Consider the following 19833-nt stretch of genomic DNA (forward strand, 5'->3'; position numbering starts at 1 on the left):
GTGTTTCTTGTATAGTCTTTAACAGGTGCGCGTCAAGTGTATTTTGAATAGTCTTCAACAGGTGCGCTTCAAGTGTTTCTTGAATAGTCTTCAACAGGTGCGAGTCAAGAGTTTCTTGAATCATATTAATCCCATAAGTCGAGGAAACCTTAATGTAAAACGTGTTAATAGAAATATCCAAATAAAGATGGTCGAAGATGAAGAGCCAAAGCGGTCAAAGGTCAACTTTGTCTTAAAACAGCATTAGTTTTGATACTTTTTAATCATTATCAGATTATTTAGGAAATTAGTAGCAAAATGTAGATTGTATCATGTCAAATTGATCGTATACATAAGTCATCTGCATAGCATCTTCTTATTGTTATTTACAACATAAGAAGATATAAAGTGATAGAAGCATGACCTTCAAAATCTGCTGCTATACAACATCACGCACAAAACTTACATAATCGGAAATTAGAAAACATGAACAATGAGCAGCATGGAAGCTAGCTGATACAATCACATATCAAGTTTTAATTATTCCAAGAGGAATTTATTCCGATGCAAAGTTAATTAGATTTTAAAGCCGGAAAATTAATGTAAAACTCATGTGACAAAGTTGTTTGTTATGTTTGAGCTTATGATTTTGTTATTTCATATAAAGGGACTTTCCTTTGAGTACGTTTTTTTTTCTTATTTTACTTCTCACCAATGAGCACGTGGTATAAGAGTATAAAGAACAAGTTCTATTCGCTTTTGTATTACTCTTCAAATATTTAAACTAAAAGAAACAGTACATAAGTTCAATATTTTAGTTTGCATAAACGCATATGTAACAGATAGCCACATCCATATACAAGACAAGTTTTACTTTGAAGAAATTAACGGACATGCTGTATTATACGCATATAGGAAAAATCAAACAAGTCTAAAGATTTGAGCACCGATAGTAATAAAAGAAATATTGTACGAAAATGATAAATAATACTGATTTGAAAGACACGTGTTTTGTATACAATATTATATATCAGTAGTGTTGCATTAACCTATAGACTTATCTGTATAAAAAAGTATATGTTTCCCCTTCTGAAATCAGAGAAAAATATTCATTATACAAGCAAATTATCCATATGTTACATTTTAGATGGCTATTTGAAACGTTTGGATGTCAGGCGTATGGAGTGGAGTCCTACACGGCTGGGTATGCTGCGTTGGGATTTGTTATCGCCCTTTGTATCGAGAAATACTGTTCTGTGCGTTACACAGAATTTTGTAAGTATATTTATGAATACGGTATATCATTACTTGTTGGACAATAAAACAAACCAAGAAGATGCGGTGTGATCGTCAATGAAACAATTCTCCACTAGTGACCAAATGACGTGAAACATAAAATAAACATGCATTTAAAGGCCATCGTACGGCCTTCAACAATGAACAAAACCCGGATCGCAAAAAACAATCTACAAAAGGCCCCGAAGTGATTCAGAAAAAAATCCAAACAAGAAAACTACCGTTCTGATTTATGTGCATAACAATAAACGAAAAAATACACGCTATACAGTAACAAACTACAACCACTGCATTACAGACTCCTAACTAAGGGGCAATTTTTATTTGAAATGTGTTTGGGGGTCAAGCAACAACATTCTCGTACTATGGATTCATTCATGTTTGTTGGATACCAATTTTCGTGGATTTCGTGGGTACAGGGGAACCACGAATATAATTGTTCAACGAATTACATATTTTCTAAAGGAAGGAATGCAGATTTTCCAAAACCACGAAATTATATATCCACCGAATATGCAAGTTTTCCTCGAGCCACGAAAATTGCCGTCTCCACAAAAATAAATGAATCCATAGTATTTATTATTTTTTTCTCTGCAGACGATTCGTCTTCAACAATGACATGGTGGATGATGGCCCTCGTTGTCTGGATTACATCACTACTATGGGCTCTCTTCCCGTTATTTGGATGGAGTTCGTAAGTTTAATATGTATACAATATGCTATGCATGTATACGGTTTTTTAATTAAAGAAATGCGTGTATCAGTTATAGAATTGGATTATTTCAATTAAATTAAGATATGATGAAACTTCATACTATTGTTTCAATTTAAACGCAACGAAAAACATCGTTTTCATGGGTCTTAATCTGCTCGTACGGATATGCTTGTATCACCAACGCCCACATATATAATGATTGTCGGACTAAGGCAGCTTTTAAACGAACACGGAGAGGCTACATATGATATCTAAATTAACAAGAATGTGATTATAGAACCATATAAGGCAAATTCGGACTTTTTATCATTAATTGAGAACAACCAATCCTGGAGATTACTGTTTTTTAAATCAAAAATGAAGTTTATTTTCGTTAAAGTGTAAACGGCAATATTATTTTTAAAGACTTTTAAAATTACTCGATTTTTCCATCAAATTTTCAGATATTTTTTTACAGTTATGCCCCTGAAGCATCTGGAGTAGCATGCAGACTAAACTGGCTACAAAAAGATACCAGTCACTTGACCTATGGCTTGTGTATTTGTCTTGGAAGTCTGTTCTGGTATGTTGTCGCAGCAGTCTGTATATCTGGAACCAAGCAAGAGAAGCCAATCGTTGTTACCCGTGGACAGGAGTATGAATGGCTGAGCCATCATCAGTTACGTTGGGTATGTATTCAATTTATCAGGTTCATGTATTGAAATTATATATATATAGAAATAACCAGAGAATTTTTTTTCTTCAGAAAACCCTGTCAAACATCGAAACATACTATCCACACTGATATGTTACCTTACTTGTAGATATTGAAATAAATGTTATACCACAAAGCTACAGTAAACTGGATCCATTGCTACTTTGGTATTTCAGATTGGTGTTTTAGGACGATAAAACTATTGAAAAAAATACCAACAATTATACGTTGTGTGGATACAATATTTATATCTGTGTTGCAATAAATAAGCAGGCAAACGACAGGTTTCTCGCTGATCTGCGACAAACAAATTTTGAACTCAAAGAACATCGTTGGAGACCCCTAATTTGATTTCAAAATTTTTTTCCAGAATCAAGACCTACAATAACCCAATAACAGTGTTGTTTTACTGATAAACAATCCATTTACCTTTTTTCTAATCTATTAGCCACATCCAGGACATTTGTAGAGAATCAGAATTGGATTAAAAATTACTTTTGTCATCTAGACGAGGACACCAACAGAACTTTTAAATGTTATAATAGATCTAACAAAAATGTAGGATTATCATAGAAATTGTTTTAATATGTACCGTTAATACATCAGTATGTGTTTCCTTCAAGCCACTACGATTTTTCTTTTTCTTTTTCGATCATTTCCGATGACAGAAACTTTTGTGTAATGAGCTGTTTCAGTACCATCACGTCCAAGGATATATAAACCCGAGACATAACTAATGAACTCGGGCCTAAAACACCACACACACACACAAATGCGTCAGTAGATATCCCCGGTAGTATCCCAAACTTTATAAACATTTGATGTGATATACATGGTTTATTCAAATATATAATCACTGTAAACGAGGAATATTACCCTCAGTTTGAATTAATAGTCGGAAACTAATGTTCTCCATGAATAACATAATGTTCTAAATTAAATAGTTATCAGATATCAAAATAGGCTGAATGTTTTTGTTGTTTTGTTTCAGATTTGCATTGGATTTCTTGTCTTCGTAATAATTGGATGGGGTCCGTATGGAATGTTTATGTGCTGGTCAATGATAACTGATTCCACTAAAGTATCTAGTTTGGCTGCGTCACTTCCACCATTATTCGCCAAAGGATGTACTGCTCTTTACCCTATTGGCTACTTGCTGTCAAGTGAGAAGATCAGAGACGGCGTGCTTGGTGGATACTTAGATGAACCCGCAAAGAAAGAGAAATAATGACTGAAATGTTATGAGGTTCCAATACGGTCAATTTATGGTCGCAAGATCAAAATTCCTAGTTCTAACTTTGTATTTTGTTGTCAATTCAAAATTTACAAAGAGGCTGTAAAGAAGTTGATATTATCCTTAAGGAACAAAACCTTATCAGCCAAATTATATTTTAGTTAAACTACATTTGCTCGTTTTGGAACCTTATATTAAGTTGTCTGATTTGTTCAATGACTTTATTGTTTTGCAACGAATTATATATTATCGTGTAAATGTATAGCATGCATAATTGTAACTGTGGCTTTGAAGGAACAATGTGTATTGACGTACTGTTTTGTACTCGTCAAAGAAAGACAATTTAAGTGCTAATTGGTAGATGAAGCTCTAGATGAAAAAGAAATAAAATATTTTAGAGCAGAGAGTTTTTTTCTATATAAAACTAAGAATCTATAATAAAATTAACGGTACCAATTTTCTTGCACCAGATACGCATTTCGACAATACATGTCTCTTCAGTGATGCTCGTGGCCAAAATATTTGAAATCCAAAGCTTATATAAAACATATAACATGCACTCAATGGTCATGGAAGGAAAAGCAATACAGGATACATACACATTTCCAACTACAATAGAACAAACATAAACAGATAGCAATTATTCATTTTTAACGGGGTATAACATTTACTGCACACAATCACAATAAAACATTTATATTTTCTACTGGGAGCAGGTTTCATCGTGTACACATAGTGTACTGAGTGATATAGACTTATAATGACCAATTCAGAGTTAGATAAACCAATAAATAAATTTGGTGTATTTACTGTCTTCTGATTGGTTAAAAGTATTAGTTTTATTTTCAATGTTGTCAATTTTTATGGCGACACGCCCACTCTGACGTTGTGTATTCATACGCCAACATGTGTGTTGTGTACGTACGTTGTTATTGTTAATATAAATAATATAAAAAGTTCTTTGAGTCTTATTTTTGATAGAAATTTATTTATAATGAATGGCAATAATTTATTTTGAATTTATTGACCCATAAAATTAATTTTTGACTCTTCACTTTTTACATAATACGCTTCGCGGATTATTCAATGTGAAGAGTCAAAAATTAATTTTATGGTTCAATAAATTCAAAATAAATAATAGCCATTCATTAAATAAATAAAGCAATACAAAAAATGATACTATAACATAACTTGTGCATTAATTTAAGAATGCGATGGAAACCCGACAACCTAATTTATAAAAAGTAATAAACAGAAAAGCGATAGTTTGGCATTATGAAGCAGCATCAACCATAGTCCAGCCCTGGCTTCAGTGACTTATTTTTTTTTTTTTTTGTGTTTTTGTTGTCACTATTTGTAATAAATCAAGGTAACAGTAATTTGACCAATGCTTAAATATGGTAAATCGATGAGGAAGAGACAATTCAAAGTAACAAACAAAAAGCTGGTGGAATCTCATGAATTCTAAAAGCTTCCAATCTAAAAGGAGCGAGACTGGATGTGTTGGCAGTTGGGCGTCTTCTGCTATGCTTACAACGTCTGCCATACGATTTCACACTTTGTCAAAATGTCACAATTGGTAAAATAACCGATCAGACGACTATATATTGGTATCGATACATCCCAAAGATCTAAAACCTCGAAACTAGCCCCTAGTGAGTCGAGACATATGACAAATATCGTGATGGTGAGTCTGATCCGTAACTCTAATGTAATGTCGATCTCAGTCGGTCTTCTTCATATAAGTCATAACTCTTTTAAAACGGTTTACGTTTGAGAAGCACACGTTTTTTTTTGTTAAAGTGTTGGGGGGTTCGGTGGTCAAGTGGTCTAAGTCGTTCTACTAGAGTAATCACTAGCCAGTCAATACTGACGTTGTGAGTTCGAACCCCGATCATGCGAGTGCACTCGACTCCAATCTTAGTTGGCTGTCTAGGATTGTCAGTTTTTCTATCGAAGATCGGTGGTTTTCTACTGGCATTGCGGCTTCCTCCACCCATAAAAACTGACCACCATGAAATAGCCCAAAGGTTGCGCTTAAAAGTGGCGTTAAAACTCCAACATTCAATCAATCATCTTTTTAAGTGTATTTAAAGTCCAATAAGATCAACATTACTATTTTAATTTCTAAGTAAATTCCTTCTCTTGAAGATAACTTTGAATATCTCGCTTTCGATAACATGAAATTGACTAAATTTACGTTTACACCTTTACTTTGAAAGATTCAATTAAACCAAACATGAATACCTCTTATCGCACTACATTATTAATTTGTCAGAGTTAACGTTATCAAATATAACTAACAACTTTTTTTGCAGAAACATGAAATTCTACTCGCTCAGAATATAATAAAAATGAATGAGTGATATGTTCCACGACCTTTTCACATTTATTTTCAAATAATAAAATTGTAATTAATAAGTTTCATAGCCATAAGTTTAGAGTTAGAGAAAATACAATGATGTGCTATTTGAAAATCTATATCCATTAATATAGATGGTTTCCTGTAAAAATCGACATTTTTCCACGTTTTACAAAGATCATTCTCTTCAATTTCAAAAACGTGTCTTCCGTCCACTTTTTATAGCAATCAGGATAACTTGCTAGCAATTAATGAATACTATTCTTTTGGTAGAACACATAGAAAACTCTGGCAATTTGTCTTTGAAAATAACATTGATATTTATAGAGCGCGAAACATTTCTTCTATGAACATTTTTATGGCATAATTTCAGTCCAATTTCTAGGCAAATATTACTTTTAAGATATTATACCTTTTTACAACATTGTTAAATAATATCATAAAGGTAGCTAGCACACCTCTGTTAATGATGTATGTATACATGTATATATATATAAAAAAAGAGAGTGAATGTGCACGGGCATAACGTAAAATTAAGATCTTGTATCTTTTTCTGGCGTCATTCCTGGACATGTTACAAAATACTTTTTTGATGAAAATAATAATTCAAATACAACAAAAACATGAAATTTATATCAAGGTATATTAGGGGGGGGGGGGGGTCTGAGACAAGTGCCTGTTGTTAATGTATCAAAATTGAATTTTAACCAATTATATCGTTTATTACTTTTCGAAATGAAAAAAATAATCCCCCACATATCCCGCCATATAAAAATAACTGATTTTGTTTATTTCAACGCATTTTAACGAAAAAAAATAAGATTAATGAATACCCGGCTTTTACATTAAAATTCTAAAGGTTATTTTCCAACAAATCTTGTTGGACAATGCCCTTTCAAATTTTAATTTATAAGTCTTATATTCTTTTTTAGAAATGTATAAAAACAATGCGATTGAACTAAAAAGATAAAACTTAAAATGTATATAATATTTTTGAAATACCTTCATCTAAAATTTTAAACGTTAAAAATCGTATTGATGAAAAATTAAAAAACAGAGCTCTCGCAAGGGAAGATATTTTTTAATTGTGATATTCTTTTTTATGCCACTCCCCTCCCCTCCCCCAACCGGTCGTAAAGGAAGAGTTTTCAAATTTACCATTATCCGTCCTTATGTGCCAAAATTGGGTATGAACATGTTATGAACTTACACACAATGCTTATTAATACTAAACACAGATACAGTTTGAATTCGGGTAGGGTCTTTTTTTACCATTCTAGAGTTATGCCCCTTTATAAATGGAAAAATTGCTGAATTTATTGTCTCCTTTCTCTAACATTCGTTTGCATCAAACGTATGTTATGAAACTTATAAGCAATGAGTATATCTACAAAACAGAGACTAACCACAATATTGGGTAGTGTCACTTTTACCGTCCGTTTTTGAGTTATGCTCCTCTATACTGAATCTTATAAGCAAGCAATTGGTAATGTTAATAAAGTATATATTTTTTAATCCTTTGACCGTCAGTCCTGATCATATCTAGAAGAGTTTTCATCAGTTTGTAGGAGTTACTATCAATTGTATTGAATTGGTATCTTTCATATCTCCAAGGAATTGTATATTTAAAAGGAATGGAAACGCGACTCGAGATCAATCGGGATACCAACAGCGCACCCGCAGAGCTATAAACCATGTCTGGCTCAGGCGGAAGTATGATGAATAATATAAAAAATCATGACGGAGTTCCATTTCCTGTCATATAAATCGGTCTTTTAATTCACGGGGTCATCTTGCTTGAGACGATATAAATGAGAGAGAAACCCGAAATCAAGAATAAACTTTTATTCCTAGCAAAAAGTAAGGCCTTAGGTATCATTTTAATGCCTCATCAAACATACGTTTGTAATCTTGTATTGAGTAAATTCTCATTAGAATAGACCTCGGTCTTGAAAATTGAGGGAGTTTCATCCGGATTACAAAACCAAAAATACTGTGTTTTGATTTTTTTCTAAAAACTTGAAAACTGCGAAGTGCAAAACAAAACAGTTGATATCATTATGAAGCTGAAACCTTATTCTATCGCTTAGGCTCTTTTTGAAGTTTGTTGTAACTTTTAAGAATTTTCTACGATTTTTCGAAATTTCAGTTTTGAGTTTCAATATTCTGTCAAAATATGTCTATCAATCTGGGAGTGCACTACGATTTCTTTATTATATTGGAAAGTAGAAAGAAAAAAGTGAGAAAATGAGATATTATTTTAAAGAAGGAATATTTGTCTACAGTTTGGTCTAAATTACGAATGCTAAATGTAATTGGTACAATATATATGATTTTATTTCGAAACATGTTGAAAATTTGAAGTTGTGCGTCAACAAATACATCGACACTTTGTATTTTGGTATAAGTTAAATAACTACTTGAAATAGATGTGACATTGACATATAATTTAAAAGCTTAGTCTTTTTTCTATCGCATAGTGTTGGTTTTATGAAAATGGTGATAAAAACGAATTAGCTATGATTTTTCAAAATCCCATGTTTATAGTTCACATTGACGCCATTTTGTTTGAAATAACAGACAAGAAATATATAGAAGACACACGATTGGGATTTATTGTGCCTTTTTATATACCATGTACGATGATATGCATTTTTTTTTGGTCAAATGCTGCTTTAGATACTAAATCGTTGTTTAGAATGCAGTTTGCCATTATAAAGCGTTGCCGCAAATTACCATACGAAACAGCAAAACTGTTTTCTTTTTTTCTCCCAGAGCAGTAGTCTACAGGCCGCAAAAGTATTCCTTTGGTGTTAAAATAAATAAAATGCGAATGTGGGAAAGTTTTAACTGTTTCTAATTAGAAAATTTATTGCATCTCTTCATTATTTAGCATTAATTAACAGGTGAGCTCGACATTATTAATTTTTAACATCTTAAAAGTATGTAAGACCAGAGACAAATTAGCTTATCATTGATACATGATATATTATACCTGCAAATTGGAACATCCTGCATGCCGTTGTTTATTATAACACCTGTAATCTGAGTTCTTTTATCTAGATAATATACTGCAGTTGTTTACATTTTCCTTCCTTCATAATAATTTATTAACTTCTTTCTTTAACAGTCATTTAGTTACATTTTTAAAATGTCCTTTATTTTGCATGAAAACTTTTTAACACTCGTAAAATGTCCGATATCATCTGATTGTGACATACCTTCATGAAATATCACGATTAAAAAAAAATTTAATAAGAAGTTTTTTATTACTAACTTTGCATGTGGTTGTATTGTTATATTTTTTTTCTTGGATTAATTTATTTTTCGTTTCATGATTAATCACTTAGCTACTTTACCACGTTCGTACTACACAATGTAAGTACCGTTACTCTACAATAGAATGTGTATTTCGAATTATCTTCTAAAAAAACAATAATATGATTTATTTTACGCCAAGCAAATTGAAACAGAATGCCCCTTAGAATGATGTTTTAGTCATTATTTTTTATTACAGAAACATGCCTAAGAAGAAAAAAATATCATTGTCAAGTTAGATAACTAGTGTCAGATTAAATGACCACGTTCGATAACTTCTACCAGATAAGTAATGAGCCAGTTAGAGCGATGGGGTGTAATTAACACCCAGTCAAAGCAAGAGATGCATCATAATATTTTTTTCTGAAGTCGGCCCGTTTCCATTCCTTTTAAATATACAATTCCTTGATATCTCGTATACTGTTGTTACTTAAAAAAACATAATGTAGCTTCATAGAAACACTTCCGATAACGGATATTTGAAAAAAAATTTTATGATAGTTGGAAGATCCTGATTTTTTTTAATACAGTTTATGTAGACAAACCCAACTCAGAAATTAACACCTCAAAGAAACACAAATATAACCAAACAAATACTACATGCCTGCAGGTTCTCGGGTGCCATCTCGCATATTAAAATTACATCATTCAGAAATGCACCTTATGTGATCCTCATCTTATTCTTAGCTTTTCCTGCTATCCGAAATAAAAATTGTGGAACATATTTTATCGGAATCATCTGGCAATACTTGCAATCTTTTGCTTCATTACGTAAATTGCTGCAGCGTTGGAGCCTAATCAGCTAGATGTGTTCCCTTAAAGGATAATTGTCAAAAATGTTAATGTATTCAAATAGAAGTTATTCCAAATGTTGTAAGCAAATTCCCGAATGGCAAGATTGACATGCACAAAATTTGATTTACAGGAATGTACATATTATATGCACGAAGCAGTCATAATATGTTGTCCAAGCAATTTTTATCTAAATAAAATCTATGCACGGTTGGCACTGATTTTAATTGGTGTCTCATTCATAACAGTCTTGAACATTAAAACTACATATTAAATAAAAGACATTGCTATTTGTAGTGTTTGGTACGGGTTGGCTGTCACTTTACACAACAGTTCAACATAGAAACCTATTGGGGAAAACCAGAGAACTCTCTATGTCATAAAACACTGTTACTATCCACACTGATCTGTGTCCACACCTGTAATATACCAAAAGAAAATGCAGTAGCAGCCTGATATTTGACTTGTCTTTTTTTTTTTATTATTTACCTCATATCATATTGCATTTACCTTGTCTATCCGTTCGAAGAACACATATATTTTCCTTAATATTTCTCATATTCTACTCAACAGAATGACTTAATATGAACTTAAATCTTTTCATCATACTGTTCTCGAGTGCTAATACATTGAAGGACTTCATACTTAGTGAGTTGTAATGTGTGGCATTTTTTCTGATCTAAAAATATAAAAACTATTTTGTATAAACACTATTGAAAAACAAACAAATTTTATATGGAAAATGAACATTTCGATAAGCTAACAAAACAAAATTATATCAAATAAAAAAAAATCAAAAACAAACTAATCAAGTTGACTTTCTTCAACATTCTGACTACAGCAGTAGCAAAGTCTTTTAAAATAGCCTAGCTTGCAGGTATATAGATGACACAAGTGCTTGCGACGACCCATCAGAATTTGCTGGTAATCCAAACGGTACATAACTTCAGTACTTTTGTTATATTTCCAAATTCAGCGTATTCGGTGAGGTGCTCCTTCTATGAAGAAATATAAATAAGAGGAAAGAACCGGAATTAGCCTCGTTTTCAGTGTAAACATCGTTTCAATATGGCGATTGTTTTGCCAGGTAGAAAAAGTTAATCAGATTTAGGGTGTTGTCCATTGTTTAGCTGAAAAGGAATTACAAACAGTGCATTATAGAGAAAAATCCATTATATAAATGAAAGCACACATTTTGTTAATGCTAAATTTAAAGATACTGCAGGGTCAATCCCTAAAATTGCACATGAATCATCGCTTTTCACCTTTTCATAACCAGTGGAAGTGAATAAAGCAACTTGGTATTTTATCTATCTATTCAAAATTAGGATACATAACATCATTTAAAGTTGTACAATCAACTACGTTATTTGTAACACAGTAGAACAATATATCACTCAATACTAAAATATATGTCAAAATTCACTACACAGGTGTTTTAACATACAAAAGTAAAACATTTTCTACCTGAAAGTGAAGGTATGTTTTGAAATGCAGGGGTGTGGAAATGTTTGTTGTGAGCACTTGTCCCTGGGCAAGTAAAACTAAAAATTTTACTTGTCCAGAAAAAAATTTACTTGCCCTGATGATCCCAATAATATTGAAGTATTTCTTGTTAGCTAATATATCAGTCTTACTTAGCACTATTGTGCATCACAAACGAATGAAATCCATTTGTTTATATGTGTAAAAAATTAGGAAAGTAGGAAATGGGTTAACATCAGTGGGACAGAAACCTAACAGCAAACCAACCAATGAAATGACATGTAAAGGACAATTTTGCAGCAGTTTTGGAATAAAAATTGTAGCCAGTAGGTACATAATATACTAAATTTGAGGACAGTGATTCTCGCTTCCGTTTCTTTTTTTTTTTAAATACTCTTGTGTCCTCCGTTTGCATTTAAGGTTTTCTACTCGACTCATGATTCTTTTTGTCTTGCTTGCCCAGCTTTTTATTAAGTATTTGTCAATCTGAATCTCGATAGAAAATTTAAAGAAATGACACAACCGGTAAATGATGGATAAAACTTAATCGACGATCCAGGGTCAATGGACAAAGCCAATGCAATGTTACGCGACTCTGGTTCGCATACTTATTTTTATTTATTTTGGTAATTGATCTATTTCCAGTATCATGTAATATTTATCGTCATGAACATTGATGTTTTTACTTGCTGAAGATTGGTTTCTTTTACATAAATTAAACATCTTTATACGTTTTGAAATTAATTTTATGTTGTTGTTGGATTTGAACTTTGTCTTGTACATGTTGTATATTTTTTTACTTGTCCACGGGCAACCAAGACAAAAATAATTACTTGTCCGTTTGTTCAAATTTACGAGTCGGGCGAGTCGGGCATAGCATTTCCACACCCCTGAAATGAATTAAAGTGCTTAATAAGTCCTGCTATGAATGGTATTTTCTTAAGGTTATAAAGAGAGGGATTTGCAGTAATCAGGCAGTATGAAATGGGTTGGGAAAGATCCTCTTAAAAATATTATACTAAAAAATGGGTAACTGGTCTGTTGACTCCAAAAACACATCCCACGCCTATGCATTCCTGTCCCACATGTTTGCTACTTGGGTTTTATTTCACCCTATTAATGGCCATTCAAATACCCGTTGAATTAATAGATATATTAAAATAAATGTATATATAATTTAATGAATTGAATTGGTAAATTTTCTTAACATGTTAAATTAAATATTATTTTTGTGATTAATGATTTATTGAAGATTACTGTTAATTGATATGGGGACAAAGTCCCTAATAACAGTAGAAAAATCAATAAACCAAATAATATAAAAAAAAATCGGGAAAATTTTCCCGAAATTTTCATTGTACTAATGAACTCAAAATCGTTCAATTTTTTTTATGTCATGTTTTGAATTCCTGCATTTGGGTAGAAATCTACAATGTACTTCCTTTTTCCGGTCTCGTTTGTATGAAACTTTGAGTAAAATAGGCCTAAAAAAAAAAGATATGTGTTTCCGGTAACATCATTTTGAAAAATAGGGTCGGTAGATCGGAATTCTTTTTTTTTTTTTTTTTTTTTTTTTTTTGACATCGTAAATGAAATCCGGAAAATTATCATGGTTTTTCCAAGTCCGGATCCGTAATTAGTTTCAAAAACCGGAAGTGTGCCATTTGCAATGTTTTTGAAGCACCTGCTGTGCAAATTTCTTGGATTTTAACCTATTTGGAATACCTTTTGACATTAATAAAATGTTTTACTGGCTTTCTATGCAAGTAGAAGCAAGAGAGAAAAAATATTATGTCATCTATCAGAAGCCTGTGTCAAAAACGGGGTCGGTTGATACAATTTTTTTTTTTTTTTTTTGAAGATCCAATAAAAAAGTTAGGGTCGGGGGCTAAAAAACAGGGTCGGTCGGGTTACCGGAAACATCGATCTTTTTTTTCTCGGCCATATATATTTATCAGTCTAGCATAAAATAAGAGGAACGCAATACCAATTTCATTTTTAAAAATTCCTTGATATGAAAAAGCGTTACCTGATGATACCGTTTCTTTGTTTACATTGCATATGACGTCATAACTTAAATAACGTCACAACTAAAATCCCTAACAACAGAACCAAAATCGGAAATGTTACGATATTTCCGTCCCTTTTTTTTAACAAATATTTTAGTTACAAGAAAATAATTCATACAGACTTCGTCCCCATTTACAGGTAATGCCTGCCTCATATAATTAAGAAAGCTATTGTTATGTATTTTGTGTTAAGTACATGTAACTTAAAAGTAGTCAGCTTGGTAGGAATAATTGCAATGAAGATTTTAAATGAAAAAATGAAAAAAAAATTATAAAGACCAATTTAAAAGCCATTTGAAATCTTTTCCATCACTTAAATTTATTTTTGCAACATGACATAACATATTTTTTATTTAAATTTCCTCCTTTTAAACAAAAAATTTCAGCAATGTTGTCCAAAAGGCCACTTCACGGTTAATTAGGCCATATTGAATAGGAGGCAGATTTTTTTGAAAGGGGTGGAAATAACTGAAAGTTTTGGAAAATTTTATGCATGTACAATGTACATGTATTTAAACAACTGCTCTGTTTTAAAGTCATAAGAAACCTCAAATTAAAAAAAATAATGCATATGTTTTTTTATAACGCCATGGATAGTTTTTATTATAAAACTTATGTACATATACTTTTTTCTGAAGAAAATTCTTTAATATCATATTTAGAAGAAGTTTACTTTATTTTCATTGCTTCCTTCAGGAAGCAATTCCCCCGACATATTTTCCGTATGCAAAGTGACCTCAGTGTGACCCATCTCGTAAAAATCCGGTGATCGCAATACGCATGGATGTCCTTAAAATAAAGTATTATCTGAATTTACATTTTGAACACGTGCTCAATTTCCATGCTTTTTTGTTGATTGTTGACAAACAGGTGACAATTGTTAAACTTCGGCTTCAAAACACGAACTTTAATTACCTGCCATATTTTCACAACAACACTGACCGATTGAAAAAAACTTGACCATTATACGAAATTTATACGAATTTCGAAAAAAATGATGAATTCGTGCACAGAAGACTAATTTTATGATGTTTGTATGCATTGGTTCAAGAATTGGAAGAACATTATTTTTCACCGGTCACTCGTTTCTTATGACTTTAATGATGTTTTCCAGAATTTTTCACATCATTTTTACCTCCAATTTTGAAAATCTGCCCCCTATCCAATATCACTGAGCTAACAGTAAAGGGGCCTTTTCAATTATAACTTCAATATATTTTCTGTCTATGTATAAACATTAAAGTCATTATACATTTGTACTTATAATTTAAATTTTAATTCTAAAAAGAGTAAATGATTATAAAAACCTTCATGATGTTGTGAGAACATGACAAAATTATGTCTATGAGCTGATACACAAAACACTTCAGAAGACGTGTTACATAGATCTAAAGTTTAATAATCAAATAATATTCTACATATAAATCTTATTTTTAAAAAATTCTTGTTATAAATAAACACTCAATAATAACAAACATCACTTGTTTTTAATAAGCTTGATAAGATGCTGTGAAATTGCAATACAAATAATGAAGTCATCATATTTGACTTTTGAGAGGACTTATTCATTTTAATACGGCCTCAAAAAATTGTTTGCGTCGTATAATGGTAGGATGTCTGCGTCGTCGTCGTCCGAAGACACATTTAGTTTCCCGACATTTACTTCAATTTTAGTTAATGTATCTCTATAAATTTTTAACACAGAAGGTTTAATAGCAATAAATGAAGGTTGGGATTGATTTTGGGGGTTGTGGTCCCAATATTTTAGGAGTTAGAGGCTAAAAAAGGCCCAAATAAGTATTTTTCCTGGTTTTTGCACAATAGCTTAAGTATAAGTATATAGAAATCTATGAAATTTAAACACAAGAATAATGACCACAATAGGAAGGTTAGGATTGATTTTTGGAATTTTGGTCTGAACATTTAAGGAATTAGGGGCCCAAATAAGCATTTTTCTTGGTTTTCGCACAATAACTTTCGTATAGGTTAATAGAAATCTATGAAATTTTAACACAAGGTTTATTACCACAAAAGGAAGGTATGGATTGATTTTAGGAGTTTTATATTGAATAGTTTAGGAATTAGGGGCTTAAAAGCTAAAAAGGGCCCAAATAAGCATTTTTCTTGGTTTTTACACAACAACTGTATTATCATGATTAGGCCAAAAAAAAATATATGTCTGTTTCCTGCTTCCAAGGCAAATAAATCAGGGTCGGTAGGTCTGTATTTTTTTTTTTTTTTTTTTTTTTTTTTTTTTTTTGCACTCCCTGTCAGATTTGCAGTCGGTTAAATGTCATGTTTGGTTAGGGTCCTGTACCCCAAAATGATTTAATCCCTTTAAAGAAGCTTTAATTGAATAATCCTCCCAGTGCTGACATTTTTTAAACCTTAATTGTAGCACATTTGTGCTGGGAGCAGCCATTTTGATTGTTTGGGCATAGTAAAATACAGATCTGGATCGGACCGGAAACGATTTTTTTCCGGATTTGAATAAAAAGATCTAGGGTCGGGGGGTTTGAGTCAGGGTCGGTCGGGAAACAGGAAACAGACATATATTTTTTTTTGGCCTTATAAGTGAATAGAAATCTATGACATTTAACAACAAGGTTATTAACCACAAATGGAAGGTTTGGATTGATTTTCCAAGTTTTGGTCCCAACAGTTTAGGAATTAGGGGCCAAAAGGGTCCAAAAATAAACTTTGTTTAATTTCATCAAAAATTGAAATATTAGGGTTCCTTGATATGCCGAAACTAACCGTGTATTTAGAATCTTAAAATATTTGGTCCTGTTTTCAAATTGGTCTACATTCAGGACCAAAATTAAATTTAGTTTGATTTTAACAAAAATTGAATTCTTAGGGTTCTTTGATATGCTGAATCTTAACATGTACATGTACTTAAATTTTTGACTTTGAGCGCAGTTTTCAAGTTAGTCCAAATCGAGGTAAAAAATAAAACTTTTTTGATGTCAACAAAAATTGAATATATGGGGTTCTTTGATATGCTGAATTTAACCATATGTATTTAGATTTTTGATATTTGGGCCCAGTTATCAATTTGGTCAGCATTGATGTCTAAAGGGTTCAAAATTGAACTTTATTAGATTTCTTCAAAAATTAATTATTGGAGTTCTTTGATCAATATGCTGAATCTAACCATGTATTTTGATTTTGTATATATTGGACCATAATAGGTAAATGTCCAATTTAACAGTTTTTAAGTACAAATGTATAAGTTCTTAGATCACATTCATTCTGTGTCAGAAACCTATGTTGTGTCAATTATTTAATCACAATCCAAATTCAGAGCTGTATCAAGCTTGAATGTTGCGTCCATACTTGCCCCAAATGTCAGGGTTTGACTTCTGTGGTTGTATAAAGCTGCGCCCTGCAGAGCACCTGGTTATAAGTTTATCAGATACTTTCTGTATTAAGTATAAAGATTAAAGTCAGATTTTTCTTGCTGTTGAACACATACATTACTGAAAAGATTGAAAGTACCCACTCCATAGAAGTAACTTCCATTAAAGCTGTCAAAAAATGCTTTCAGTGACATATGCATGTGATGCTACATGTATTACCCACACAATATTATCAAACAAAACATGCAACACCTATTTTATCAGATGAGTCTATTTTTGTTGTTGGCTGTACGATGCAATCATTGATTATTGATTTTCTATTAAAACTGTGAGTGACTACATGTGTTCTTGTAGTTCTAGGTATCATCACAAAATTGTTGGATCACAAAATAGTCAGAGAAATCAGAAAAAAATATAAACAAGACAGGCAAAGTTGAACATTTATATTTCTTTTGCTGAATTCTTTTTATTGAATTTTGATTGCCACAATTTAAATCCCCTCCTAAAAAGCGGAACCCATGATCTTATAATTCTTGACAGTTAATACACAATGTACATATAGCAGTATATATATGCTTATAACAAATGCTTATTTCTTTTTTTTCATTTTCAGGCATTTTAAAGAAGAAATAAAGTATGTGAAACATATTTTTATAGCCACACAGATTCCTGAATACATTTTAAAGAGATGATTATTATAACTTTATATTTATTTACTGGCACCATCTAATTAATTTTCCTATGAGTTTAATATTAACTATCACTGGAACATATGTATCCTAATCTTCAAAGACATAGTTCCCATGGTGACAGGGTCAAACATGGTAGTCATGGAGACCGGCAGTTTATCGTTTCTCTTCAGAAGTTTCCACAAGAAAGATCAGAAAAGGTAAATTGTATATGAGAAATTGTTTCTTACAGTGACACAGTCATAGGTTTCAGAATTTTTTTTATGTTAATGAGATTGCATGTTTTAAGACTTGAACTTTTTTACAAAAATCACTAAAAAAGTTGAAACTAGCATACAATTACATGCATATCAAATTATTTTACCCATGCAATAGTGTGAAAATAGTAGTATTGTAACATACATCTTTCTACTGAGGAGACCGTTTTTTTGGTGGGGAGACATTTTAGAGATATGATTTCTAAAGAGACTAAGAGTTTGACTAGCTGTGATTGCCTCATCTTTGTTTCTGTAGCCCTGTTATTTCAAATACTTGTAGTTTATATATTGACAGATTTTAAATTAAAAGTTTTTTTTTTTTAAAATGGTAACATAGGTAGTAGGTCGTAGTACAATTATTTATGTATTTATTTTTCTTCTGTAGGATCTTGATGTTATATTTTCTCATCTTCATGGCATGGAAGCTTTATCCTCTCTCAGAGAGCCAGCATTACGTGCATTATGTCGAACTGTAAGATATGAATATCATGATGCCAATGATATATTGTACTGGTAAGTCTTTGTATATGTAGAGTTATTAAAAACATTGCTGTAGTTTTTATGCCCCCTCCATAACAGTGGGTGCATACATTTTACCCTTGTCTGTCTGTGCATATGTCCTGTACGTCTTAAAGTTGGTTTCTGTTCTCTAACTTAAGTTTGCCTCCATCAAATGTTATGAAACTTATACACAATGCTTATTACCACAACACTCAGATAATGTATACATATGGGTAGTGTCACTTTTACCGCTCTTCAGTTATGTCTCTTTATAACTTTATATGATATGCAAGTGGGGCATCATCTGTGTCTCATGTACACATTCCCCATTTATTTCAGTCATCTATACTATTAAGCGAGAAGACCTCATTTTGTGTGTTACTTCTCTTCTTTCCGCAATAAATTAATCATCATGCCTCTGTGTCCTATAGGTACCATGCATACTGCATAGTCACATTTGTCATCCATTCTTATGATTATTCAGATTGGGGAAAAAATGAAAAAAAGGCGTTCAGATATTGTTTCGGTCATTGGACATAATTTTAAGTTAGACTAGACTTCCGGTATGCGTTTTTCTGTATACTATGAACATAATCACATATACTATGAATAGTGTATTTGGCAAATTTGCTATCTGCTATGTTTCAGGGTTTACTATCCATGGCGGTCACAGAGTTTATCAAATAGAGAGGGTCTATATAATATATCAATGACCGCCATGGATCGATTAGTAAACTGAGATTGATAGTCAAAAGCAAACACACTTTATTTAGAGCAATAAATTGTTCATATTATACTAAATGTATGTTCATATTGAAATTAATAGAAAAAAAAAATGAGAATTTGGAGAGAAAAAAAAGGAGGAGGGGTAAAAAAACAATTGTCCTGTCCCCAAGTACCTATGACTTTTGATACCGTTCCTTAAATTCTACAGTCATTAAATATTTTACAAAAATGCATCCTAAAACACTTTACATACTTTCAACCACGCTCTGAATGCCGGCGATTTCGCGGTTGTGTTCTAGTGATATTTAATGGAGAAGGGGACGAAAACTGCTAGATTGTAATCTTGCATGTTTT

The 19833-nt window shown here is 31.9% G+C and overlaps 2 protein-coding genes across 10 annotated transcripts in view; both read left to right on the forward strand.

Annotated features, from left to right (window-relative positions):
* Nucleotides 1–1112: 1112 nt before the first annotated feature.
* On the forward strand, nt 1113–4320 carry LOC143046524 (visual pigment-like receptor peropsin). The gene is made up of 4 exons (XM_076219680.1): nt 1113–1254; nt 1873–1969; nt 2448–2658; nt 3676–4320. The coding sequence occupies exons 1-4, from the start codon at nt 1113–1115 to the stop codon at nt 3910–3912; spliced, it is 687 nt and encodes a 228-aa protein (XP_076075795.1). The 3' UTR covers nt 3913–4320.
* A 7098-nt stretch (nt 4321–11418) lies between these two features.
* LOC143044760 (rap guanine nucleotide exchange factor 6-like) overlaps nt 11419–19833 on the forward strand; it is an 83542-nt gene continuing 75127 nt past the window's right edge. For 4 of the 9 annotated variants that reach the window (XM_076216901.1, XM_076216911.1, XM_076216902.1 and 1 more), the window contains exons 1-3: nt 11419–11477; nt 17920–18195; nt 18638–18765. In XM_076216901.1, coding sequence (XP_076073016.1) covers nt 18079–18195; nt 18638–18765 — 245 coding nt within the window. In that variant the 5' untranslated portion in view covers nt 11419–11477; nt 17920–18078. The remainder of the gene's footprint in view (nt 11478–17919; nt 18196–18637; nt 18766–19833) is intronic. The other 5 variants (XM_076216897.1, XM_076216900.1, XM_076216898.1 and 2 more) reach the window with 2 other exon arrangements.

The sequence above is a fragment of the Mytilus galloprovincialis genome, chromosome 9 (assembly GCF_965363235.1).
Source record: "Mytilus galloprovincialis chromosome 9, xbMytGall1.hap1.1, whole genome shotgun sequence".
NCBI lineage: Eukaryota > Metazoa > Mollusca > Bivalvia > Mytilida > Mytilidae > Mytilus > Mytilus galloprovincialis.

What these genes read in the sequence shown, in the direction of transcription:
- LOC143046524 (XM_076219680.1), top strand. Translation starts at nt 1,113, where the DNA reads ATGTTACATTTTAGATGGCTATTTGAAACGTTTGGATGTCAGGCGTAT. An exon ending in TGTGCGTTACACAGAATTTT is followed by an intron (nt 1,255 to 1,872) that starts GTAAGTATATTT and finishes TTTTCTCTGCAG; the next exon opens with ACGATTCGTCTTCAACAATG. An exon ending in CCGTTATTTGGATGGAGTTC is followed by an intron (nt 1,970 to 2,447) that starts GTAAGTTTAATA and finishes ATTTTTTTACAG; the next exon opens with TTATGCCCCTGAAGCATCTG.